The sequence below is a fragment of the Teleopsis dalmanni genome, chromosome 1, assembly GCF_002237135.1.
Source record: "Teleopsis dalmanni isolate 2A chromosome 1, ASM223713v2, whole genome shotgun sequence".
Lineage (NCBI taxonomy): Eukaryota > Metazoa > Arthropoda > Insecta > Diptera > Diopsidae > Teleopsis > Teleopsis dalmanni.
This window is the reverse complement of record NC_051846.1, coordinates 179,332,269-179,360,055: the sequence shown is the minus strand read 5'-3', so window position 1 is coordinate 179,360,055 and position 27,787 is coordinate 179,332,269. Positions and strand designations below refer to the sequence as shown.

Here is a 27,787-nt window from a genome sequence, read left to right as displayed (position 1 = left end):
ATAGATGCTTTGGTTATTATTTTATACCAACGAAATATTAAAATATTAAAGTCATATTAAAAATTATTAATTGTAATAAATATTAATATCTATGAATATAATAATATTATTAGAATATAGTGGTTATTATATTAAATATTATTAAAGTATTAATTTAGTTTCACTACTAAACTGAGTGTATTGGTATTTTATGAGACAATTTCACTTTCTGCAATACAGGATTTCTTCGAGGTTTTTGTCTCCGATTTTCCATTCGAAGCAACTCATTCATATATCTGAATGCATTTCTCTTCCAAAACTAAAACTTTATGTACTTTAAAGAATAAAAAAAATATTAGCAATAAAATGCATCTGTATATAATAACTTAGGTTGAGGCGAATCGTTAACCAAGCCTTCCATTATAAAATACCATGCGTTTCTTGTCACTCATTTTAAGTACATTGGATTGGATTATTTCGTCTCTAACAGCGCTCGTCAGTATTTCAGATATAGCTTAATAGTTAGTGAAATATGTCACATTGCTAAACAATCTGCAAATTTTCCTTTCTAGGATTAACTGCGCAAATATTATGTACAGGTCATCTTTAATCAGAATTTTTCCATAGCATTATTACTCCTCTGCACATTGAACACTCTATTTGGATTGTTTCGCTAGATGCTGCTCCTTTTCTTGCATAATTATGATATTTCCATTATCATTTCCTAGAGAGATTGTTCATAGGAATTTATTTTTAGAAAGTTTTCATCTCATATGATGATTATGCACAGGGAACAATAGGTGGAAAGTACTCATCTCTTACGGTGGTTGTTCATACCAAACTAATATGGAAAGTATTCAGGATATTTTCAAAACACTTTTCAGAATTTTTAAATATTATATGAGAAGAAATTACTTTCATCACAGTTTTGAAAAAAAGAGTAATTGTGCTTAGTATCTTAAGATATTTTATAATGGATAAGAATAGAATTCTGTTTTATTTGGTTATGTTATATATTTATATCCCTCTCTTTTCCCGCGTTAATGCAATTTATTCTATCCTACTTCCACACAGTTATAGGTGAGTAAAGATAAGTTGTGTACACTCCGAAGCCTTTATAGGTATTTATATAATATTTAATATAAAATATTTATACAATATTCCACAATGGTTATAACCATCTAATAGATATTATTATATATATAACAGTTTTCTACCACCATATTATATTATATCCATGGTGAATTTTGACCTCTAGTTTCTTTATAATTATTACTAACAGTATTGAAGTGGAATATTTATAATAATTTTTTAAATCATGACGATCTATAATTTAATAGTGATATTTTTTTAATTAAACTAAATTGATTATTATATTGATTTTTCAGATATTTGAGTAATTTCTTCTAAATGGCTTGGAGAGAACTCTTGATCAGTCAGTCAAAAAAGTGATCAATAAATATTTCAGTTAAAATAAAGAGATTAAAAACATTTTCCAAGATGGAAGTCAGACTTTGGAAACTTCTTGTATTTGTGATATGTATTTGTATTGTTCAAGAATGTATATTCGCTGAGCAGTTAACCTCAAAAAGAAGTAAAGTACCAACTAACAAGAAAGTAAGGAAATCAAGAAAACGCTTAAACGAACGACCGCAAGCGGAGGAAGCTAGACCACAAGCTGATATACCGGCGCTAGAGGAGTTTGAAACCTATGATTATGCAAATTACGATGAAGTAGATGAGGGTAAGAAGAGTAAATTTTTTTTTTCAATAATTAATTTTAATATCAACAACAATTCATATAAAAGAATTATATGATATTTTAAATGAGTAGTTTAAATACATATAAAATATATACTTTTTCAACTAACTTAACAAAAACTGTTTCAGATGCCGTTGCCATAGGAGAAGTAAATAAATTTGAGACTCATCAAGAGGGTACCTACTGACTGAATAAAGTAATTTATATAATAATATAATATAAATTTTTTTATTAGTGGCTGCATCAGCAACACCAAGATCACGTTCACCACAAAATTCGCCTGTTACTTTCTCCTGTAATTTCGAAGGTAATTGGTATCGGGAATATGAAGAGTTTACGAGTGAACAAAATGGCTGCACTAGTACTTGCACTTGCTTAAATGGCAAAGTAAACTGTAAAACTTCCAGTGATTGTATTACTTTAAACTCTGATGACAAGCAACCACTTAATGAACGTATAACTACGTTACGCACACCCACAATACAGCGCACAACTGCTACTCCTACAGTGTCATATAATGTTGGTACTGGTCCACGAGGTTTACCAGGTTATCCAGGCGCGCAGGGTCAATCAGGTGATGCTGGACTACCCGGCATACCCGGCAATCCTGGTGCACCTGGAAATCCAGGTCCACCCGGTCCGATACCTGATATGAGCTTTTATCATCAGCAATTAGCAGCAGAATATGCCAACACAGATAAAGGCCCTGGTGCACCGCCATTTGTTCCCGAACAATTACAATATGTTCAATCATCCGTTGGTCAAACTGGTCCACGTGGTCCACCTGGTAATGTGGGTCCTCCGGGGCCACAAGGTTTTCAAGGTGTACGTGGTGAAGCAGGTGAGCCAGGTCAGCAAGGTCCACCTGGGCTAATAGGACCACGAGGTATGCCTGGTACTCCTGGTAAAGATGGGTCACCAGGTGAAGATGGTGAGCCTGGAATTGCTGGTGCTGCTGGCATACCTGGACCAAGGGGCTTACCTGGCATGACAGGAGTTCCAGGATTAAAAGGACATCGTGGTTTGCCCGGATTAGATGGCGGAAAAGGAGAAAGTGGCGCACCTGGTGAGAAGGGAGCAACAGGCGGTGTGGGTCCAATCGGAGCACCTGGATCTATTGTAAGTTATTAAACTAAAACACTCTACATATGTGCTCATAAAACATTTTTTTAAAGGGACCTGCCGGTACGCGAGGTGAACGTGGTAGGGAAGGACCACCTGGCCCTCCCGGTGCTAGAGGCTTGGATGGAAATGCGGGAACACCTGGACAAACTGGTTCTGTTGGTAAGCCAGGCCCACCCGGCTTTCCTGGAGTACATGGTGCTAAAGGTGATATGGGTCATCAAGGACCAAAAGGCGACCAAGGATTGCAAGGACCACGAGGTGAAGCTGGAAGACCTGGAGATGTTGGCGAACCCGGAGTAGCTGGACCACCAGGTAAAGATGGATTTCCTGGAGAAAAAGGTTCAATGGGTGCACCTGGCTTGGTCGGGCCACAAGGATTTCCAGGCGCAAGAGGCTCTGATGGCATGCAAGGTAGTACAGGGGAACCCGGTATAAAAGGAGCACCCGGTCAACCTGGTGAAAGAGGATACAAAGGTATTTCGATAACATAGTTAAACTAGTATAGTACTTTAATAAAATTCAAAATTTTAGGAGATGCGGGCATCAAAGGAGACGCTGGTCAGCCAGGTCCACGAGGAGTTCCTGGCGCAAATGGTCCAGAAGGCAAACGTGGTAAACGAGGTATGAGAGGACCGACGGGCCCATCTGGCCCAACTGGGGAAAGAGGAACACCAGGTCTGCCGGGTATACCTGGTCCCGATGGTCCAATTGGCCCAAAAGGAATACAAGGAGATCGTGGAATTCAAGGTCCGACTGGTATTAAGGGAAGCTCAGGTGATGTTGGCCCAACCGGAACTCCGGGACTTCAAGGTTTACGTGGTTTGCCAGGAAGAGCTGGAATTCAAGGAAACGCTGGACCACCTGGTGAGCGTGGTGTACCTGGTGCCGACGGTAAGCCAGGTGAACAAGGACTGCAAGGTCTGCAAGGCATTCCAGGCCCAATGGGTATTCCAGGAGACAAGGGCTTTACTGGAGAACCGGGTAAAAATGGTGAACCAGGAGTTGCAGGTCCTCCCGGGCCACGTGGGGATAACGGAAAAGATGGACTTCCTGGTGCACAAGGAGCTCCCGGACCACAAGGACCTGATGGTATAAGAGGAGAGCCTGGATCTGTTGGGCCAAGAGGATATCAAGGATTACCTGGTGCTCCAGGTAGCCCAGGAGTTTCAGGAAAGGATGGTCAACCTGGACCACCTGGTCCAATGGGACCAATGGGGTCAGCAGGGCTTAGAGGTGAACGCGGATTTCCAGGAGAACGAGGACCAGTGGGACAGCCTGGAACCCCGGGTGAAAGAGGAGAACCTGGCGTAGCGGGCCCAGATGGAGCTCCGGTAATTTATCTGAAATTTTAAATTATTAATAATATATAATTTGATGTTGCTAATTGTTTAGTCATAAAAATTTTTGCTCCTTGTACTCGTATTGAGCAGTACAATACAATAACAAATACTCAATCATAACAGTATATTTTATATAATATGTATTATAATATATTATAATTTTATTTATTCAATAGTACGGTTAATAATTATATAATATTTATTTTGAAGGGATTCCCAGGCAAGCCTGGTGCTAAAGGTCATATGGGCTCCCCAGGAATGATTGGATTGCCAGGTCTTAAAGGACATGCAGGTCCAGCTGGAGAAAAAGGTGAACGTGGAAGTCCAGGACCGTTTGGACCAGAAGGTCCAGCTGGCAGACCAGGTGATCGTGGACCTCAAGGTAACGTTGGTCCACCTGGTGCTCCTGGTGAATCAGGTGAAAGAGGAACACCAGGAAATCCCGGACCACCAGGTGAGCAAGGAACCAGCGGATTGCCAGGTGAAAGAGGACCTATTGGACCTCAGGGCTCACCGGGCTTTCCTGGATCACCCGGAGTAGCAGGATTACCAGGCGCAAAAGGTGACAGAGGCTTAATGGGAATAAAAGGTGAACAAGGAAACACCGGTTTACATGGAACACCTGGAGAACAAGGATTGCCGGGTCCTATTGGTTTGGTTGGACCTAAAGGAGCCAGAGGTGAAATCGGCTTAAGAGGTGAACCTGGCATAAGTGGACTTCCAGGTAGACCAGGAGAACCAGGAGTTGCAGTAAGTTTTGTTAGGAAAGCAAATATACCTTTATTTAATAAATATATCTTAATGTGTCAATAAAGATGAATGTTATAAATTTCCTTTAACTTTTTCATATTTAATTTGGCTTTATAGGGGCAACCAGGAAATCAAGGACCACCTGGAATAATGGGTCTTACTGGACATAAGGGTAATCCTGGCGAAGCAGGAAGACCTGGATTACATGGCCCACAGGGCTTACAAGGACCGCAAGGGTTGGAAGGGCCGAAAGGAGAGGCTGGAAGTGAAGGTCCGGTGGGACCCCATGGCAGTTCAGGACCACCAGGTCAACCTGGAGAGCGAGGTATACCTGGATTACCAGGTCCCCCAGGAGCAATAGGAATGCAAGGCTTAAGAGGTAGTGTTGGTGAGCCAGGTCAGCAGGGCAAAACAGGCAAAGATGGTGAAGCGGGTCCTCCAGGTTTACAAGGTACTGATATTTTATTTAAGTCTTAGCTAAGTATTTTAAAAATTCAATTTATTTCGATTAGGCCCCTTAGGACCACCAGGTCAACCAGGAGAACAAGGGCCAGAAGGTCCATCAGGTAAACAAGGTCCTCCAGGAATACAAGGCCGAATCGGTGATAAGGGTCCACCAGGACAAATAGGTAATTCTGGTCCCCCTGGAAATCCAGGTTTACCAGGTCCACCAGGCCCGATGGGACCAATGGGTTTAATTGGCGAGCGTGGTGTGAAAGGGGAAATTGGCCCAAGCGGTATTGAAGGACCGATTGGTCCAAGAGGTAAAGTGGGTCCTCCTGGACCAGAAGGAGTGAAGGGTGATGTAGGAGAACTTGGCCCTAAAGGCATAAAGGGTCATCGTGGATTTACTGGATTGCAAGGCTTACAAGGAAATCCCGGTATAAAAGGTGATAATGGTTTGCCTGGTGTACCTGGTGCTCCAGGAAAACCAGGTGAAATCGGTATGCGCGGACCACAAGGAAGAGACGGCAGTTCAGGACTGCAAGGTGCACCTGGAGCACCAGGACCTCGCGGACTTTCTGGAACTGATGGAAAAACAGGTCAAATGGGTCCAGCTGGTCCACCTGGTCCACCAGGTCCACCTGGTGAAGCTCTCGGGTATGATGCCGCTGCTATTGCTGCGCTTCTTAGTCAAGGACAAACAAAGGGTGTAGATACTATGGGTGATCAACCTATGGATATTTTCACAGATGATCTTACAAATGAAGAGAAACATGCATTAGTAATGAAAGCTTTTCAACATGTTCAAGCATCATTCGAAAGATTGCGTAGACCAAATGGGCAGAAAACAGCACCGGCGAAGACATGTCGAGACTTATTTGCAGCTTATCCTGAATATGCTACAGGGGAGTATTGGATAGATCCAAATGAGGGTGATATACGTGATGCCATTCTTGTACAATGTGATAGGACAACAAGAGGCACTTGTATTATTCCACAGCCGAAAGAAACTGCAGCTATAAGTTATGCAGGCAGAGAAAAAGAAGCATGGCTCAGTGAAATGCCTACGGGAATGAAAATAACATATAAAACTGACTCAATGCAATTAGGTTTCTTACAACTTTTGTCTGCCAAAGCTACGCAAACGATCATTTTCCACTGCAAGAATACAATTGCCTTCAAGGATGACAGTGATAATTCGTATAGGTAATTTGAAATATTAAGCTACTGCCTAAATATTTCCATAAATGCTATACTTTATTATACTCTATTTAAAGCCGAGGTCTGAAGTTGCTTTCTTGGAATGATGCCGAACTCACTCCGAATGGGCCACAACGATTGCGCTATGAAACTGAATCAGATGAATGCAGGGTATGTATGTAAAGCATAAAAACTTTCTGATTAAAAATGCACAATATTTTTAAAACAAATATTTTTCCTTTGTAATTTAGCACCGTTTAAATAAATGGGCAAAGACTGTTATTACATACAAAACAGAAAAGTCACAGAGGCTGCCAATCGTTGATATTGCGGTAAGAGATTTAGGAGATGCAAATCAACAGTTCCGCATTGAGCTTGGTCCAGTGTGTTTTCACAACTGATGTCCCGTTACTTACTGTCTTAGAATTTAATTAGTTCGTGACACAATGAATAAATGTAGAATGTATAAAATTTATAAAATATTTACATAATGATTTTAAATAGAATTTTGATAATAAATATTTAGAAATTACAAACCTCTCTATAAATACCACACATTCTAAAAGAGGTCATCGATTAAAAAAAAAATTAAAAAAGTTCAAACGTTTTAAAAACAATATATCACACTGAACATACTTAATAAAGAAGGGAGTGGTTTATTTAGTGGAATGGTAAGATTAATACCCGTGATATTAAATATTTTCTTCAAGTACAGTGTCGATAGTAAAAGTGTAAATGGCAAATAATTATAGCGTGGTTTGTTACTATTTTCTCGGAAAATAAAAAAATGATCAATGTTCAGGTTAAAATAAGTACTGTTCTCTTCTCATTTCCTACTTCATGTTATAAAATTTTTGATATGTAATTGATGTGTTTATAATTATACCATTTAGTACTCTTCGATAGGACTACCATACCTATACCAGTGTTTTGGTTTTTAGGCAAAAAAGTCATTACATGGGTTGAACCAAGCTTCGTGGTACATGATATGGAATCATAAAACCTTTTTCTGTTACTGTAATGACAATGGCCACTTCAAGTGAAGCTTTCACAGTGCCACAATCGATGACTAAACTTAGAGTCACGTCCTAATCAGCCAAGGAAATATGCGAAAAGGATGGGTCAAGTGTTCCTATAGTTGAATATTATTCTAAGAACCGCATATTAGTCGCAACAAATTTCGATTAATTGATTAGTTTTTTGTGCTCTTGTTGATAGGTCTGTTTTTCTTTGATGCAGAATGTACTCACTTGCACTTTCTATACAAATTCTATAACTGTTTATTCTTTCCTTTTATTATCATTTTAAATTTACAAAATCTAAATTATTTAAATAAATAAAATTATCGAATGTCGAATATTTCAATTTTTTTAATACATTGTTTACTATTAAATTCAATATAAACAAATTTTTTTAATGCTCACCGCAAAGGCATTACAAATATTTTTGCTTTACGAATTAAAAGGATTAATTCTGTGTCAAACTTTGCCTCTGAGTTGCTTTCCTCTACTTCAAATGCAACTAGAACATATCTGCACTGGGAAATACGACTTTTATATCAAAAATAAATACAAAGATGATTGGGTGGATATTGGCACCACATACTCTGTATTTAGCGATAAAAATAAAACCAATAACTACGTTGTTACGTTTAAGGATAGCAAACTACAAGGTTGCAAGTTCCTTAGCTTATTGGTAGGAGTATTGGGATGTATAGAGGGAAATAATATAACGCTTGTTCCTGGAGGAGTGAGATGTGTAGGCCTCCATTTTCAGTATGCGGATACGTTATTATCTCACTGCTTACAACAAACAAATATTATATTTAAGGCAGCTCCGAGTAAATTTGCTGCGTTTCATTATGCTAATACTAATCTCTTGGAAAACCCAGACGATCAAACTAATCGCATTCCAGGAATCGGTACATTTTATTTAAATGGAAGCTCTTTTAAGACTTCTGAATTTCTTAAACTCATATTTTTTTTTATTATTTATTGGTGTGTCTTTTTAAGAATTTAACTTCAATTACGATACCAGTTTACACAAGTTTGAATAATACAAGAGTATTGTGGATCGAAATAATTTCTTATTATGAACAAAAGTGCGCCTAATATTGTACATAGCGCTAAGTTTTTTACGTGTATTTTTTACGTATTTTGTTCGATTTGCCAGTTTATTAAATAAATGTTGACCATTATATATTGAGTTTCTTAAAAGTATACTTTAAATATATAACAAAAAAATGCTAAATAAATGTTTATAAATATGTTAAACTTAAAAAACAGATCGAAAAATCCGAAATAGATATATTGGGTCCGTATGTTAACATCTAAATTCATATATATAGACACTTCAGTATAAACATATCGACAAACTCTTAATCACATTTGTTTAATGTATACATAGAAGAGAAAGAAGATAAATTAAAAAATAAAAGGTTTCTGCATTTCCGGATCCTAATTGGGAACCACTGTTTCAGTAAAATATGTCATCTAACAATTGCCGAGTGTGCAAAAAATGAATAATTCTGTAGTGGGCACATCTCTTAATGATCAGGATTAATTTTTGTTTAGTATATGCTTCAGCATCTTAGACGATGAAAAGCAACAAGTAACTGTCGAAAGAACGTTGCTTTCACAATATGACAAAATGTCACTTTGTGTTGAAACATATGATCAGGAAGTGTGATCAGTCTTTTACTTACTTACTGTTGTTCTCTCCTCCTCGTAGAGCATAGGGCTTCTGCCATAGATCAAAACCTAACTCTATTGGGTGCTTCGCGGCATATATTATTTTAGTTATAATTCAGATTGCTGTAGTCACACAAATGCCATTTTTTGAAGAATTTAGAAGCTAAGTGGTTTAAAAATAACCAAGTAGCCATAAGCTACAAAACACGCTCTGTTTACATGCGGACTTGGTTTTATGGGGATCATAAAGATATCGTTCTTATAGGAATACTCTAACTCCTGATCTCTTCAATACAAAGACTACTGATCAATAAGTCATCGAAAACTATCGCAGAAGGATGCTATACTATACGATGTACCAATGAAAAAATTTAAATGATAGTGAATTTTATACTTCAAGGCAAAGTTCTAACATATATTGAGAGAAGATATAGTCTTGATGTATGTGACACTGTACTAAGCATAACAGTAGACTGGTTATTAAAAAACTATGGTATCATTTTTGAAATTGTAAAAATAGTTTTAAAATCAATTAATCAATCTTATAGTTTGAAGTAAACGGCTTCAAAACAATTTTAATCATTAAATAATTCTTCTTTTTAAAAGATATAATGTAACTCAGTTTATCATATAGAAAATAATGCATAGGCAACTTACATTTTTAGAATGAATATAGTTCATATCAAGTAAAGCTTGAACAACATTCATAGCATTAATAATATTTAGTTCTTTCTGAATCTGGGGATATTGTAGAAAGTATTCAAATAATAAACCAAAACAAAAACATAATTTAAAACATTATTTTTATTGAATTATTTTGAAATCGTATTTAAAAGACTCTCTTTGCTTATTGATAAAAAAAATCCATTGAAATAAATGGCTATTAAATTACAAATTTGAAACAGTTCGATTAATATTAAACTAGAAATCACTAGCATATTTTTTTCTTACAACACTTTTCTGCTAAATATTACTTAAAACATATTGGTCCAAACTTAAATCCAAAAGCTTGATCTGCATTTCCATAATCCAAAGGCAAAAAGTCAATCAATGGTAAAAAGTTTACTCTCTTCGTTCGTACGCTCAACACAGTTTTTCCATCAGTTTGAGGACTCTGTGAATATTAAATAATACATTAAGTAAGCATTTTTATTACTTTTGTAATAACTAACCTGGCATTGATCAAAAATAACCTCCGGTGCAACTAATCCCCCCTTTGAAATTTCCATCTCATTATCACCCAAAAACTTAATTGCTTGTCTATAATCGTTATGAGAACTGCTAAACCAAGCTACCGAATTTACACAGGAATACGTAAAATTCTGATAAGCCTCTTCAGATAATAAACGTAAGAAATTTAACTGAACTGTTCCGACACCATCGTATGTTATTTTAAATCCACCACTGTGCTCTGAGAACCATTCATTACTAAATTTTCGTTTAGGCAGCACTGGCATTTCACTGGTATGAGCATCAGGATAAATACAGGTTTCTCCTTTCGCGGTCATGTTGCAGTAAACGTATATAGAGTCATCTGGCATACCAGCATTTGGATCTATCCAATACCACCCATCATCAAAATGTGGATGAGCATAGTGTAGATCTCTACAAGTACGAACCGGATTATCTTGAGTGCCGGCCGGTTTACGCATGCGATCCATTTCTTGCCGAATACTATATATAGTACTATACATATCCATGTATTTTTCATTTAAATCAATTGGCTTCTTCTTTTTTCGGCGTTTGTTTTTTTTATGTGGCTCAGCGGCCGTTGGTTCCGGACTGGTAAGACCCATTATGTCATTAAAATCATCATCATCATCCAGTTGATTAGAATCATTCTTATCTTCCACATATCTTCTTCGTCTAGTTTCTGCTTTCGTTGTAGAAAATTGTTGCATTTGAAAGAGCAAGTCTGGTGGTATAAGCGGCGCTTCGGCTGGTTCGCCTGGTGGACCTGGGGGACCCATTGGTCCTGCCTCTCCTTTCAAACCTGCAACTCCTTCAGTACCTTTAGGACCCGGGGAACCACTGACACCAATTAGACCCTGTGGCCCATCATTTCCTTTGGGCCCTATAGGACCACCGGATCCTATGTCTCCCTGTCGTCCTTCTTGTCCTTGTACACCGCGAAAACCTCGATCACCTTTTTCACCTTGATCACCTTTTAGACCAACCGGCCCAAGTTCACCTCGATGTCCCTTTTGACCTCTGCGACCACGATCACCTTTTGGCCCAGCAGGTCCTATTTCACCTATTTTACCTTCTTTACCTGGTAGACCCATATGACCTGGAGTTCCAATATCACCAGCAATGCCAGGAGACCCTTTTGTACCTTGATGTCCTCGTATACCAGGTTCTCCTTGTGGACCTATCATTCCTAAAGGCCCAGCCGGTCCTATGCCACCTTTATCACCTTTTTCTCCAATTGGCCCTATCGTTCCCTGTGGACCGGCCGGTCCTTCAGGTCCCTGTTTTCCAGATGGCCCTGTTTCACCAATTCGTCCCTCAGGCCCCACATCACCAGGTGGCCCAATTTCTCCAGGCTTACCGTCTTCTCCATCTGGTCCTATATCTCCTTTTGGTCCTATAGCTCCTGGAATTCCCGGTGCACCTGGAAACCCTCTAGCTCCTATGGCTCCTTTTGGTCCTATAGGTCCTTGCATACCTTGTATTCCAGGAGGGCCAATAGGTCCACTTCGTCCTTGCTCACCTTTCGGTCCTATTATTCCGCGGTCTCCTTGTTTACCCATTGCACCTACCGGTCCTGGAGGGCCCTGCGAACCATCAACACCAATTATACCTTGGGGTCCTTGGGGTCCAGGTTTCCCTTGCTGACCATGTACACCTGAAAATTAGTGTAAGTGTAGTAGTTAATATACATTGCGCAGAAACCAACCTTTTATTCCTCTACGTCCTTGTTCACCAGGTAGACCAGGTGGTCCAACTGGACCCATTACTCCTTCATCTCCACGCTCACCTTTAATACCAGCAGGACCCGGAAGTCCTTGGTTTCCAGGCTTTCCTTGCGGACCCATTGGTCCAATTTTACCATCTTCACCCTTTATTCCTCTATGACCAGCCTCACCTGGTGGACCTTTCTCACCAGGAGATCCTGGAGGTCCAGGTTCACCGCGAGATCCTTGTGCACCTGCAGACCCAATAGGTCCCTAATAAAGAAATATAAATATATACATAGAAATGCATATATAATGTTACCGTTTCTCCTTGGTTCCCTTTCAGGCCTTTTTCCCCAGGCAAGCCTACTTCTCCTTTGTCACCATCTTCACCCGGTGTACCCGTTGGTCCTGGTGGTCCAGGTAATCCACGTAATCCCATCAAACCATCCCTACCAGCAGGTCCAACAGGACCTTTTTCTCCAATTTCGCCTTTAGCACCAGGTGATCCAGGGTTACCAGGTGAACCTACATTTCCTGGTGGACCTTGTGGTCCACTGTGACCAGGTTCGCCACTTTGACCCTTCTCACCAGGAAAGCCTGGACTACCTATAATTCCTTGTTCTCCTTTAAGTCCTGGCAAACCTGGTTGGCCTTGATGACCACGTTCTCCAGGAAACCCTGGAAGCCCTGTTGCACCTTGTGGTCCTGGAATACCAGCTGAACCCATTGGACCAGGTAGACCCTCCTTACCTGCTTCTCCTGGTAGCCCCATTTCACCAGTTGGTCCAGGTAGTCCAGGTATACCGGGTTCACCAATAGGTCCCAATTCACCAGGCGAGCCACGTGGACCAATTACGCCTGTATCTCCAGGTGGTCCTGGTTTGCCTGGTTCTCCCTATATGAAAATAAAGTACACAATTCATAATTTATTGAGAAATATTACCGGTTGTCCTCTTTCTCCCGGGAGGCCAACTTGTCCAGTTCTACCATCTGCACCAGGAGGACCGGGCATACCAATGAAACCTCTTGGACCTTCCGCACCTTGAGGGCCAGTTTCACCTTGTGGACCAATAGCACCAGGTTGTCCAGTATCCCCTTTGTGACCCGGGCTCCCATCACTACCTCTTCGACCTCTAGAACCGCGGAAGCCTCTTGGACCCATTTCTCCTCTTTCGCCTTGCAGTCCAGGATGTCCTCTGTCTCCCTTTAAGCCAGCTGGACCAGTTGATCCGGTTGCACCTTTATCACCTTTATCTCCTGATGGACCCGGGTACCCTTGAAATCCTTGTGGACCTTGCTTTCCTTTCTCGCCAGTTAGACCCTGAATTCCAGTCTCACCTCTAGGTCCCTCGAAACCTTTTGGTCCTTCTGGACCTTCGGGACCTGGAACACCTGGTTGTCCTGGCGTGCCACGTTCACCAGAAGGACCAGTATCTCCTTTTTCTCCTTCAATTCCACGTTCGCCGTTATCACCTTTATCACCAGTAGGACCACGGAGACCATCGTCACCTTTAGCACCACGCGGACCTGGTAGTCCAACTGCACCTTGCATTCCTTGCATACCCTGATCACCTTTGAAACCAGTTGGTCCAGGATTACCAGCTGCGCCAGGAGATCCATCAGCACCGGGAAGCCCTGGTAAGCCAGGTTTACCACTTGGACCTGGAATGCCAGGGGGACCAGAAATCCCTTGGGGTCCTGGAGCACCAGTACTGCCTGTTGTACCTTGTAGTCCCGGTTGTCCAGGTAGGCCTGTTGACCCCGTACTGCCCTTGATGCCTTGCGGACCTTCATTACCTTGCAAGCCTGGATTACCAACTGGACCTGGAAAGCCGCGCGGACCAAGGAAACCTCGTGGACCCTTTTAAAAACAACTACTCTTATATCCATTTTTAACTATATTAACAAATGTATTACAAGTTCGCCTGGTAATCCGGGTAGGCCAGGCGGACCTTCTTCTCCGGGATGTCCTTCTACGCCTTGTTGACCTTTTTCACCACTTTGCCCTGGAATACCCCTGTGCCCTTTTTCTCCTGGTAAACCCATTGGACCTATTGGGCCAATTTCACCCTTTGGTCCTTGTGGTCCCATACTGCCACGTTCTCCATCTCGACCTGAACGTCCGCGACGACCTTCGCGACCGGGTGGCCCTGCAGGACCTCGTAGCCCTCGTGAACCCTGCCGCAAAAAGATGTTCTGATTAGAATAAATATGAAATAAAAAGAAATACTTTTTTAAAAGCCGCCTACCGGTTCTCCAATTTCACCAGGTTCTCCTTTAGTACCCTTGGGACCAATCAAACCTGCGGGGCCAGGCAGACCTGTCAAACCCATTGGGCCATCTGAGCCACGTAAAGCTAACTAAAATACAGTTTTTTTAGTATTAAAGAACAAAATGAAGTATTGTATTACCATGTGTTGTTGGATGAGTTGGAGCAATGCTTCCGCTTGAGAATCGGGACCCTTTTCATTTCCTCCTTGCGCAGTCTAAAATTAGAAAACTATTAAATTTCGTAAAAAAAATATATGTTTCAATTTTGTGGAAATAAAGTATCTTAATTACCGGCACTACAAAAATATGACCAGGAGGACCTTGAATACCAGAAACGCCAGCTAAGCCATCTCGTCCGGGTTCACCTTGCTGACCTCGCTCACCTTGCGGTCCTGGTATACCTGTGTATCCTCTGGGGCCTGGATAGCATATAACTGATTCGCTTTCAAATAATGTTTCATTGCGTTTTTGAGTGACATTAGATCTTCTGGAACCGTTAATTTCTGTAAAAACAACTTCTTGCAAGTCTTTTTCACCATCTGGTTCATTACTGGTAGTCGTTTCGCTGTTAATAGTATTTTCGACTTTATCTTTAGATGTCTCGACCAAATTAGCTTCTGTTACTTCAGTCACATTAAATATGGTATCATAATCACCGTCAATGAGGTAATCATCAGTTTCATAGTTTTCTTCAAAACCAATTGCAGGATAAATATTTGTGTTGACATCAGAATCTTCTGTTCGCGGTATTGAACCGTATCCGTTTGATGCTGGTCCACCAATACCAAAACGTTCATTATCAGCGCTTACATACTCTGCACTTGCAACTAATTGCTCATTTCTTTTGATTTTATCATTAGTAGAATATGCAGAAGTGTAGGCAGAAGATTGCATGGAAGATGAATCAAGACTATTTCTACGCATATCATCAAAACCTGTTTCCACTCTTGAAATATTTAAAACTCTTTTCGCGCAAGATAGCATGTGCTTTGTGCAAACATCATACCCATCATCTGGAGAATTTGTGATGGCCATTAATTCTATATCACCGATAAAGAAACCTTCATCGCTATTCATTTGAACACCAGTTAGAATGAGACCATTTGTGGATATAGTACTACCAGGAGATCGTTCTAAACGACGTGTAACTTGCTTGGTACAGTCCAAAATTAATGTTGCAGAGTTCCCTTTGACACTTATGCCAATACGATGCCAAACAGTGTCATCAACTCCAATACCGAAGTTTATATCATTTTGTTGGTTAAAACCGGCATTGATTTGTTCATAACTCATAGTTATTTCTTTACCGATGCTCAGTGAAAGTGTTTCCTCACTTTCTTCTGAGTATATTGTAAATATAGGTGCTTTCTTTTGATTTATACGATTACTGCGAAGTGCTAATATTATGGAAAAATCAGATGGAAAACCTTGTGGAAACGCTTGCGATGTTTGTACGGTGAGTATAGCGTCTTTCGATATATGATAAGCAGGTGTGGTTTGTACTAGGTTTGGATGTTGTGAAACACCACACATACCCGGCACAGATGTTATACCAGGCGGAAGATCTGGTAAACCGAATTCTTTAATTAAATCGATAATGCCATCTGAAATTATATAATATTATATGTTTTATATCATATATAATATTTCAATCATTCTTAATGGTATTGCATTCTATTATTTGTAATGTTGTCATTATTTATTTATACTATTTGCATAATTGATGCAAAAGTTCTTTAAAACTATTAACCTTAATTTGTAGTATCTGCAAAGCAAAGTAGAAATCATTTGCATATTTTTGTCATATATATACAATATATAGCTATGTTGTATTTACATTTCATTCATAAATCAAATTACTTTTTTATTAAAAACACAAAGCCAATATTTTTTATCTTGATGGTGTGAGATATTTTGCGCAGATACACAGCTGCTTGTATAGAACGCTGAGTTCCACTGCTGAGATACTTTGCAAGGAATGCAAATTTAATAGCTTTGACAAACTTTATTCTTAATTATGAAAACAATATTTTCTTATGTTTGACATGATAAACGCCAAAAGTGCTGCTATCTTCAACCAAACGCTCTTAGTTTTGCATTGGCGCACATAAAAGTGCATTTGCAATCATTTATTTCAATTTATGCTCGGCCTAGGCTATGAGCCCCAAGTGGTGTACTTAATCAATTGCAGCGCGACCAGGCATTTGTTACAATTTTCCAATCAATAATTTCTTTTTAACAATGAAAGTGATGGTGAATAAAGCAAAGAGCTGATGAGTTAATGAAGCGAATGCGCTTTTGTCTAGAAATTGAGGCCAACATCATTGAATTACCACAACAACTAATTCGTAAATGAAGTCTGCGCCATAAATTCTAGATTGACTCGAGTACTGTGTTCTCATTATTGACTATATTTCTCTAGTATATATGAATACAACGTTTATAATTTATATATAACTTAAATTCTGCCAAAGTCTTAAAGACTTTTAATTTATATTTCATATCAAACTAATTCAATGCTGCATGCACTTCAATATTATTTAAGGTTTAGTTGTACAAGTTCACATAGCTTCTTTAATAATCCACATTATGTCAAAGGTCTCCTTCTTCTTCTTTATTATAGGATTAAAACCTGTTTTGTTACTACAATTGAATTTAATACATTTAAGCAAAATTATGACATATCAATTATGTCAAAGATGGGACAAAAAAGGCAGTCCAAAGAGCCCATAAATTCACTTGGACCAAATTTGTGTTAGTGAAACTGCTGCGAGAACATACCGAAAATTTGACACAGTTTACTCTGAGGAATCTGTAAGCGAACATCGAACACAAAAGTAATCGGCTCGATTCTGATCCGAAAACTTACCATTAACCTATTACACTAGATCGCAAAATAGTAATTCTGGTATTTACATTTCAATAAGATCACCATAAAGTAATGTGATTTTTCACATAAATATATAAGAGAATAATGGGATCTTGCACATTTCTTTATTATTAAAATATATGCTATAAACATCAACTTAATTACCTATACTTCACGTGTAAAGGCTGTTAGTCGTTAGGTATAGTTGGTTATGGCATTTCGCTTAGGCTTAAGTTGGCTTATGTTCTAGTGGTACGTATCGACTAACTGGGCCTTGAGGTATATTAACTTTAAAGGGATTAAAGTGTTTTCATAAATTTGGTTCATGTCAGGCTAAAGAGTGCTATTCTGTCCAGTATCTGGCTCACGTCGGACAAAGTGCTAAAAAAAATATTTAAAACATCTAAAAAACCTAAGCAAACTGGAGTACCACGTTTACTGGAACAGCCAAATACAAGATGAAAAGGATTAATTTATATGCACATATTCGCATGTAACATAGCACCTTAAAATGCGTCATAAGAGGTTATATTCGTTGTTGTAAGGTACGGAAACTATATAAAGTTGTAAGCCTTTAACATTGATTACATTAATAAAAAAAACAACACACACATTGAAATGACAACTGAACATACCTAGGAAATTGGAATCGAACCTCCTTACAGGTATAAAACTGAGCATGAATTTGCTAATGGTTCACTAGCAGTTAAGAAACTAAATTAGGATGTTAAATATTCATATTAACAGCTCTAATAGTAACCGTGTGAAAGATAAAAAAAGTTATTTATTGTTCAGAGACAACTTTTTTAAAAATAGTAAACAAAAAATAATGAATTTATTATATTTAAAACGATCGAATTCAATTTATGAGGATTTCAATGCAACTGATTATTTATGATCTTTCAATCAGGGATTTCAAAAATTGTTGCCGTACTCTCTGACAGATAGCATATAGATGAGAGTTTGAGATTATTATTATTGCACCTTAATCGGATTAGAGTGTTTTTCCAAATCCGACTTCTTTAATGAAAGATAGTATAGAGCCTATTTTTCCAAGCCTATGCTCCATAAAATACTCTCCTAGATGTGTCTACCGCTTGTGCCATAGTATGTGGTTTCTCTCTCCTCTCTGCAGTGTCATCTGCAGTCTGTGTCGGATTGGATTTCTAATTATGTTAACTGATTATTCAATCCGCATATTTCAAGATAGTACGGTAGATAAAAGTTTAAGATAATTATTTCTCCTATTTTTGGCAGCGACTGGAAAGGTCTTCAATTTAAGTTAAATATGTGCTACGTCTATCTGTTAAGCAATAACCGATTTAAGGTTTAGGTACTTATCAATATATTATATATCACTGACTTCTTATTACATTAAAAATTAAAAAGTCCAATTACTATTATCTATATTATTCATAGTAACTGTTAAAACTGTTAAAACATTATTAAAACATTATTCTACAAATATATAGTTTATTTGTAGAACCTTTCAAACCAGTGAAACAATCTATTCTATACAGTAAAATATATATTCTATGGGTGCCCATCTCTGATTGTCAGAAGAAAAAGTATTTAATGGAACTAACTTCTTTGACAGTTTGCCCAAATATACATTAAAGACGAAAGGTTACAAATATATCTGTCGACATGTCAGTGTTAGTAAGTTACCAGCCAGATAATGTATATATCAATATGGATTAAAATACTTGTAAAACTCCAGGAAGGGTAAGATGTTAACGATATTTTATAAAACCAGAAATTGAGAATTTGGTGGCAGAGTTTGTTAAGAATAATATATTTAAATATGTATAATAACACAGTCTTACCTCTTTTTAATACCGCTGCATCTGAGCATCTATTGAGCAATAAAATCATCATTATGAATTGTAAAACTCTGTGGAAGTTCGGTTGTATTCCATTGCGGCGCATTGCTTTTAGTTGCCATGCGTTCCTGGCAACCATGATTTTTTTTAATTTCAAAGTAAAAAAAATTAATTACAAAATTTTTTTTTAAATTTTTTTTTCTTAACATATATAAGTCTTAATGTTTTATTAATTGTTTTATTTTGAATGCATTCATTAGCACATTTTCTTGATCAGCTGAAAGAAAAAAAAAACATTTTTATTGTAAGTAAAACATTCCAGAGTTCAAAGATCTCTCCGCTTATCAGAAAATGAGGGAATTCCTTACATGACGTCGCTGACACATATTTTTATAATAAAAAAAAAATAATATTGAGTTAACTTATCTCCATAGAATTGTAAGAACTGACCTACACTAATTGCGAGATAAGTTCTTAGTGTTGGTTTTACATTGAATTTAATTGAATTGTAATTTTAATTTTATTTTAGTGTTGTACTGTTTTTCTTTTTTAAATTATTTATGATTTTTTGTTTGTATTTAATAAAATTTAATTTCATTATCAAAATTTTTTATGCTCAAACCGGCCGGCTTTCCGAAATTCGTTCACCACCAAAAATTATCGGCGATATCAGCTGAGCTGAAGTCCAATTATTCTTATGAGTTACTGCACATATGTCAGACTAAAATAGATCAGGAAACTATATTTCTTTTGGAAAAAAATGTTTCCAACTTTTAATTCTGATAACATTTTGAACTTTTTATAGCAAATTAAGTATTTTTATCAATTTCTATTTCATTTCAAAATTTAATGAAAGTATTAAGAAAATTATAGTTTCGAATTTTGAAAGCTAAAAGCAATCAACAAAAACACTTTAGAGCGGATGCTGACATCAGCTTTGCATAATTAACTATTGATTTATTAAATAATTAAAAAGTAATATTATTTAATTACAATTACTACACAAATATTTATATAATCACTTATAAACCATAATATTCGAATCTTAACTTTAATGTCATTCACGAATGTTATTTAATTTTATTTCAACAAAATTAATTTCACATCCACACTCCACAATAAAAAACTGTTAATTTTATTTTTTTAAATTTAAATTTAATTCCTTAAAAATTATTTTTTTTTTGATAAAATTAATCTTAAACAATAATTATTTTAATACCACTTTCCAATAGAATACCACTTTTCAAATTTCTCACTATAAAATGATATATAAAAATATCGGTTCAAAGAAAAAAATATTTCTTCTTTTAATATACCATATTTGTTTTTTTTTTGTCTCTTTTGCATATATTTTTCTATTAATTTTTTTTATATATTATATATTTATATGCTCTAATTATTATTAAACCCAATTCAACATATTGCACAACACTTTTATTATGATGGACATATTTCACTTCAGTTCTCCTTGTTCACTTCAGAACTCACCGATTTCTTTCGATTCAAACTTTTTCCAACGACCGCCGAACGGGAACTGAAAATTCAATTCTTCGCCTGACTTCAAGAAAGCTGATGTCTTCAATTCATGTTTCTTTGAATCCGTAGACACAAACTCTTTAAATGAGATTTAAATTTTTAAAAAAATATTATGATTCTTCGTTGAAATTGAAAACTGAATTGAAAGCAATGCCTTTCAATCTCATTCAATCAGGCTACATAAGCTCTTCTTATAACTTAAGAGAGAATTTTGAATATGTTAATTCTTACAAAAATTAGATTTTATTTAAGAGTATTTCTTACAGATTATTACAGAGTAATTAAGACTTTATAGAGAAAATTTAGTCTCATACTATTTATTATACAGGAACACTAAGTACGAAAATGTCTATTGAAGAAATCGTACCACAGTATATATATAATATGTCATAAGACAAAGTCGAGAAAGGCTTTGGTCTTCATAACTGGAATACTTTCTATGGCGACTACTTAAGACTCTGATCTATCCATTTAATTCAGGAGCTTTTGATTACTTAGAAATCAAATTTTGATTACTTAGTTCCAATGGTATTGGATCAACTTAGTACTTGGACGATGAAACCAACTAGCAGAAGTTTTACCTTACTGAATGTAGCTTGCTGAATTATCTTAAAAATATGACGAAGGAACTACATTGGCATTTGCTGTAAAAGTCCAGCTGCATGAAAAGCATTCGTTGACCCTGTTAGCTTTTCAGAGGTGATAAATGGATTTAAAAGTAATGTGAAGAGAGTTTCAACACATAATTTGAATCTTCTTATATGGGTTTATATCGTATGGAATCGATATCGTATGGAATCGATATCGTATGGAAGGCATAAGTTGATTGCATGATCAATAGGTTCTCTGATAGGCCAGCAATAGGACCAATGTTCCGATATTGGCCCAATAATGTGAATATATCATATTTATTAAGATAAATTTATCATCAATTTTAATAATACGAATATTACGTATTTAATGATATAAGTTGTAATATAGAAACTAACATATTTGGTTGAGGGATTTCGAAAAGTAGTGAACTACAACCCCAAAAATTCTTTTCTTTTTTGTATTATTTTTTTTATTTCAATTTTTGGCTGACCAAAAAAATATAAATATTTCATGTTTAATAATAATAATATTATTCGTAAAGCTCTGTAGGAGTTTTTTGTAGAGTCTATGGCACTATGAGTTCCGTGAGTAAAACAAGGTGATATACAATGAACCACTATAAAATGATGATATCTTTGTGAAGAATCTTTACAGAAAATTAGCGTAATTTTACTTACAAGTGAATACAATGTACCTTAAAGTACTAATCACTGTCATTAAAAGTTATAGAACTGAAAAACAATATATGGCTATGGTGGGAATCAACCCAGATCCGGTCAACACAGATTTATCTTTTATTTTCCACGATTTTCAAGAACGAAGCTTGAATACTGTTGGGTTATGCTGGTCTGATTAAGAAGAATATTCATTCTCTCTCCGTGCCTGTAATTCTTAGACACTAACAGATTAAGTCACTAACATAATCGAAGCAAAGTAACTTAATTTGTTTTTATCTTATCTCTCTTGTTCTATCTCTTTGTATAGTGCTTCTATTTCCGGGTTTGGATATAACAGTCCGCCAATTGAGTGCACTTTGTCATACTACTCTTCTGAAAAACAAAAACATTCCTTGACCTACTGCTCATATATGATCTTCATTGCTCGAAAAGTGGGGATGCGGATTGTGCTTAAAGCCGCTCAAAGGCTCAAAATCCTACGTAATGAGTTATGGCATTTAATTTTATTTTCTTATAGATATTATCACGAGTGCATTATGTTTATTTCACTGTAAAATTCAATATCTTAAAACAAAAAATATCCATAATGTATGTATGTAGAAAAATTGCCTAACCTTTCTCCTTAAAACTTAAAGCAATACAAATCTCTACTTTAACCCAAAAATATTATCCATAAGTACAGCTAACTTAACAATTCAATATATTCTGACTTAGATGTAAATATATTTCACCTATTTTATTTTATATTAAAAAGATTTAATTGCTACCATTAAAATATTAAACACTTTTTTAACCCTTAAATAGCAACCAATAAATAACACAAAAACTAAGCTCTGGGCTAGGGTCAACAGCACATAATGATATTAATATGCGTGGTGAGTTGTTAAAACAGAATTATGTTGAGTTTGTGTGCATGTCAGGCTGTTTGAGTGCATGGAGCATTTCGGACTGAGCAGTGACCACCGCGTATGCCATGGTCACTGCAATTAGGAAATAATTTACTTCTTTGTAAACTCATTACGACGCATTGAAGCGCTTTTGACAAGGCAAAATTGAAACACACACATAAGAGAATAATTTACATAAATATGTATGTGTGTTCTCCGTTGTGGGGAATATGAAAGCATAGGTAAATTTATTTTGATTGTGTTTGGTGCATAGAAGTTAAATGCTTCGTATTCATAATTATCCTTAATACTGGCATAATGCATTGTCCAAACAACTAATTTAATTGACATAAATTATATATCTAAATACAAATGATGTTCAAACCCTCAGGCTCTATTTGTATATAAAGAAAATCAATTAATGAAGAAAACAAAAAATATTAATAAGCGTTTTAGATGGGTAGCCAACATCTGATTAACCATCAGATAACTTTAAAAATGAGACAAAAATTGGGACAAGCAAATAATGTTTATTCCAGTAATAGAACTTAGTGAATCATCCTAGGCCCAATTAAAAGGCATAATAGATCTAAAAAACTACGTTGAACATATATTTGGTGCTAAAGATCGAAAGTAGTAGAATTGCTCACTTCATATAGTTGGGTAGTTGGTTTGTTCCAGTGGCAGGCATGTAACTCAATTTACATGTAATTCAATTATCGATTTTAGGCTAAAAACGGTTTAGCCTAAAACCATCCCGTCGAATTTAGATCATTTAATAGATCTTTCGTCTTTACCGATGGAACACTCTGATAAACTATCAAAGAAGTAACTTCTGCCCTGACAAAGCAGGACAATCACAGTGATAATGTTTTATGGTTTATTTTTCCTTTAGGTTTCCAGCACTTCTTCAGTGAGAATTATGAGAAATGCGCACTTTCTCTGTTTGAAACCACCAGTGACCAGAAAGAACTTTAGTAACCCTTGCAGTGTTCACGCGGTCTTTTTTGATAATTATATCCATTATTGAACTACTCACCGAAAACTCATCAGTTTTTCTATTAATAAACCATAAAATTAGATGATTGAACTTACATTATATGAGTTGGTCTTTGCTGATTTTAGGTTAGTCATTTTTATTTATTTGGTACTTATAGTACAGAGAATGGATCAACATAGCTGATTGCTGATGATCCTATTAATGACGTGTAACTAGGCTTCTTTATTATTATTTAAAGGTACTTGCTTTTTAACTATACTTCGATCGCGGTCAAAGGCCGGCGAACCTCCAGAAACGACTATAAAGCATGGATTGAATGCAAACAAGATTATTATGTTTAGTGTTTGTTAGGATTAAAAAGGAATTGTTTAAAGCATGGATTGAATGCAAACAAGATTATTATGTTAAGTGTTTGTTAGGATTCAAAAGGAATTGTTTATGCTCCAGCCTGGTTTACGGTTTATTCGGTTGTCAACAACATTCAAGGAAAAGTAACCAGTATTTGCAAATGGAAAAAGAGTTGTGTTTCATCATGACAATGCTAGGTGCCCCACATTTCTGAGGGCTCATAATAAATTAACAAAACTTTAGTCGTGAAGTTTTAACCAAACGTGTAAGGACTTACTTTCGTTATATAAGGTCGTTTTGTTCTCTACTTTCTCTGGTAGTAGTTTGGCATTCTGCCAATATCAGGTCATGTACGTTTTTGAAATTTAGACACAAATTGCCAGAACTTCGTTGGAAAGTTTTGATGCATCCAATGGTACTTTTTACCGTATTGGTCTCTACAACACCTCATTAGTTGTAAAAAATTGGGCGACCAATAAGCTGTTGAAAATCACTTGGCTAAATTTGTGGCCGATAAACCTCAGGAGTTACTCTTTAGTGGACAAGAGGCCGTTAATAATAATGATTGTATATACTTGAATAAAATTGTATTTCAATACAGAAGATTTCCTTTGCGAAATGAACAAGAAAGCTTTAGATATTTTTCCATATCACCCAGTATATACATAAAAATTTGTAATAATTTCAATATCCCCTAAATTTGAATTCATTAAACTATTATCATAATAATAGATGAGCGGGCTAAGTGGTTCAACATTTCGATGATCTTAATAAAATAGTTTGTTTTAAAAATAAATAATAAATTATAGTTTTTTTATTTTTATTGACCAATTAGCCCGCTCTTAAAATATTATCTTTTTCCTATTATTATATACTACATTATTATTAATAATTATAATCTATCTATTATCTATTATTATCTATAATATCGATAATTTTCTATAATGTATCTATTATTATTTCTATATACATTATATCCATTTCTTCATTCCAAGAACAAAGACAAAACACTTATCAACACTTCTTTTTAACTCTCTGCTACTAGATTATGAAATTGCCCATCTACAAATTGTAATAGAGCAATATATATGTAATCCAACCCTCGTAACTGGTCTTCAACAAATTTTAAAAAGGATTTTTATTATCCCATAACTGTTGCTTTGCAAAAATAATAATTCATACATTAAGCCAACAATTAAAGCTTTTAAACCGTAAGAGAAAGCTTTTATGTTTTAATATGAAATATATTGACATATCCTTGACTGGAAGTTAAGCGCATGCGCTCGCATTCTCTGTAGACTGGAAGGTTGCTATGAATGCGACACCGCTCCCTACTGAAAGATATTTGGACTAGAGATGCTTCGAAAGCTTTGATTTTGTTGAAATTTAGTAATTTTGTTGAGTTTTTATTGTCATTGCTGAAATAAAAATATAAAAATTATGGCATATAAAATGCCAATAACAAAGCAAAGAGTACAAAAGGAAACAAGCTACTGTGGGTCCACAGCAACGCCGGAAGTAGGTGGCAACAACGGAATGGTATCTAATGGCAATTGAGATAACAATGGTAAACGATGTAGCAGCTACTATGTGCGTGTACGTCCTTTATGAATGTAGCTGATGATGATGATGATGAAAACGAGGAGAAGTACAACCGCAACGTGAGCAATAGCGACAGGAACGTCGATGGTTACAGTAACAATAGCTTGAAGTATTAACTATGTACAAAAAAAACATAATAATAAAAAAAAAATTTTGTTATTTTGGTTTATTTCTAGCCATATTTTATTTTGGAATCTCTTTTATAATTTTTATTAGTGGCTTTTATTGTAGATATTTATGTAGTTCTTTAAAATCGTGGTTAATACAAAATTTAGATACTTCTAACATACTTATACAACAGTAATTTTTTTTTGGTTGTATGTGTGTATATATTATCTATATCTCGTAATATCTTACTGCTTTGTACTAAATTATCATTAGTTTTAGTTTTTATTACTTATTAATTATATATAATTAATTTAATTAGCTTTAATTTTCTTTTTATTCTATTTTGTGTCTTTTAGTTGTTGATAAAAATGGCGAAGATTATACACACCGGATATATATCGTCTAGGTGGAAAAATTCTGTCCTCATATGCTCATTTTTATGGCTATTGGATAATAGATTTAAAAATTTTCTTTTGTATAAAAATCTAGTAATACAAATAATGTTATAGCAATTAAGATTTATCAAATTTTTAATGAGTTGATTCAAGTTTACTCCTATAATAGATATTATGATTGAAACCATATGTTAGTTACAGTGTTTCCTTCAACTTAATAGCAAATGAAGAGCAAAAAATACAAGATAAGGGACTATCTATATTGAAAATATAGTTATATACATAGTAAACCGTTGCCCAGAGAAGCGATAAAAGTGCTCAGCTATCCGCGGCGTACACTAAGTTGGTTGACCTTATTGATTACTGAACATGAGTAATCTTCACCTTAAAGAAGATTACTCATGTTGAAGAAGACACTTGCAGACTATGTCTAGAAGAGAAGTAGACAACGGTGCATATATTGTGCCAATTTTCAGTACTGGTAAGCATTAGGTTGACAGTCCTGGGGCACCATTAGGTTGGTGATGACTTGGCAGCTAACCTCAAGATAAATGAGCTGCTTGCAATAACAAGCGATGTAGTTATGCGAACGGAAGCCACATTAGCTTTAACTCAATAATGGCATCCAAGAATCGAAAGTCGAAAAAGGACCCAAGTCGTGTTGCGGTCTACTTCGGCTAGTGCTTCACATCCGTGGGGCCGCTTGTTAGACGGTGCGCTTTTCTAACGTCCCACAATATACATATATATAGTTGAAATAATACCTCGGTATGAGAAAAAAATCATATAATAGATTGTTGAAGACAACTTTTGTTATCTAGGCTAAGTTAACGAGTAAAAATTTGCAGGTGGCATCAATAATTCAAAGAATGCCGAAAAACTAGTTGAGTATAAAGTATTCATCTTAGACGACGACCGATATCAACTAATGAATAACACATTAAACAAATTTAGAGATAATTGTTCAGACTTTATTTGGATTAGTCCACTCGATTTTGAATCATGTTTTGTGATTGAAAATAGAAAAATCTAGTTGCACTTATTTTTATGAAAAAGATCGCGATGAAGTTTTATAATATTTTCCCACTATCAGCATGATATGAAATACATAATATAGATGACATTTCGTTCTATGCGCACCACATAGGTACAAAAAACACAATGAAGGTATAGACAATTTGACTCCTCTTTTTTATTGCAGGGTTATATATTTTTTATTGAATTTGTTACTGTTTTTAGAATTTATTATTATTGAGATATATTTTTTTTACTTATTTGTTGGCTTTGTTTTAGGTATAAGAATTAGGCATTCATACGTTATTGTAGCTATATTTCCTAAATTTCTATTTTACTTATAGGTTGTACTCGTCTATTAGCATATATAGTCCATTATTTATTTTCCAAAAATTTGTGGTGACTGAGTTGGGAACATAACCTTCTGCAATAAGCTATGCATATTTTTTCAATTTCTTTGAAGTAAAGAAGCA

The 27,787-nt window shown here is 36.0% G+C and overlaps 2 protein-coding genes across 2 annotated transcripts; one reads left to right on the top strand and one right to left on the bottom strand.

Moving 5' to 3' along the window:
• The first annotated feature begins 1,406 nt into the window (after positions 1 to 1,406).
• LOC119670438 (collagen alpha-1(I) chain-like) lies at positions 1,407 to 7,105 on the top strand. Its single transcript, XM_038080697.1, has 10 exons — positions 1,407 to 1,723; positions 1,870 to 1,917; positions 1,977 to 2,860; positions 2,917 to 3,340; positions 3,398 to 4,197; positions 4,417 to 4,956; positions 5,074 to 5,407; positions 5,469 to 6,606; positions 6,678 to 6,771; positions 6,852 to 7,105. The coding sequence occupies exons 1-10, from the start codon at positions 1,480 to 1,482 to the stop codon at positions 6,999 to 7,001; spliced, it is 4,656 nt and encodes a 1,551-aa protein (XP_037936625.1). The 5' UTR covers positions 1,407 to 1,479; the 3' UTR covers positions 7,002 to 7,105.
• A 3,129-nt stretch (positions 7,106 to 10,234) lies between these two features.
• LOC119666812 (collagen alpha-1(I) chain-like) lies at positions 10,235 to 22,978 on the bottom strand. Its single transcript, XM_038076092.1, has 11 exons — positions 22,963 to 22,978; positions 20,642 to 20,767; positions 14,753 to 16,065; positions 14,602 to 14,676; positions 14,440 to 14,550; positions 14,108 to 14,368; positions 13,134 to 14,051; positions 12,510 to 13,085; positions 12,190 to 12,460; positions 10,463 to 12,138; positions 10,235 to 10,404 (listed from the first exon to the last, which is right to left on the bottom strand). Exons 1-11 carry the CDS (start codon positions 22,976 to 22,978, stop codon positions 10,261 to 10,263), a joined length of 5,487 nt encoding a protein of 1,828 aa, XP_037932020.1. The 3' UTR covers positions 10,235 to 10,260.
• Positions 22,979 to 27,787: the final 4,809 nt, after the last annotated feature.

Bases quoted from the DNA above. Each gene is read 5' to 3' on its own strand.
- LOC119666812 (XM_038076092.1), bottom strand. The intron at 13,086-13,133 runs GTAATATTTCTC...ATTTTCATATAG, and splicing joins CGGGAGAAAGAGGACAACCG to GGAGAACCAGGCAAACCAGG. The intron at 12,139-12,189 runs GTTGGTTTCTGC...ACTAATTTTCAG, and splicing joins AGGACGTAGAGGAATAAAAG to GTGTACATGGTCAGCAAGGG.
- LOC119670438 (XM_038080697.1), top strand. From the start codon at position 1,480: ATGGAAGTCAGACTTTGGAAACTTCTTGTATTTGTGATATGTATTTGT. The intron at 1,724-1,869 runs GTAAGAAGAGTA...AAACTGTTTCAG, and splicing joins TTACGATGAAGTAGATGAGG to ATGCCGTTGCCATAGGAGAA. The intron at 5,408-5,468 runs GTACTGATATTT...TATTTCGATTAG, and splicing joins GGGTCCTCCAGGTTTACAAG to GCCCCTTAGGACCACCAGGT.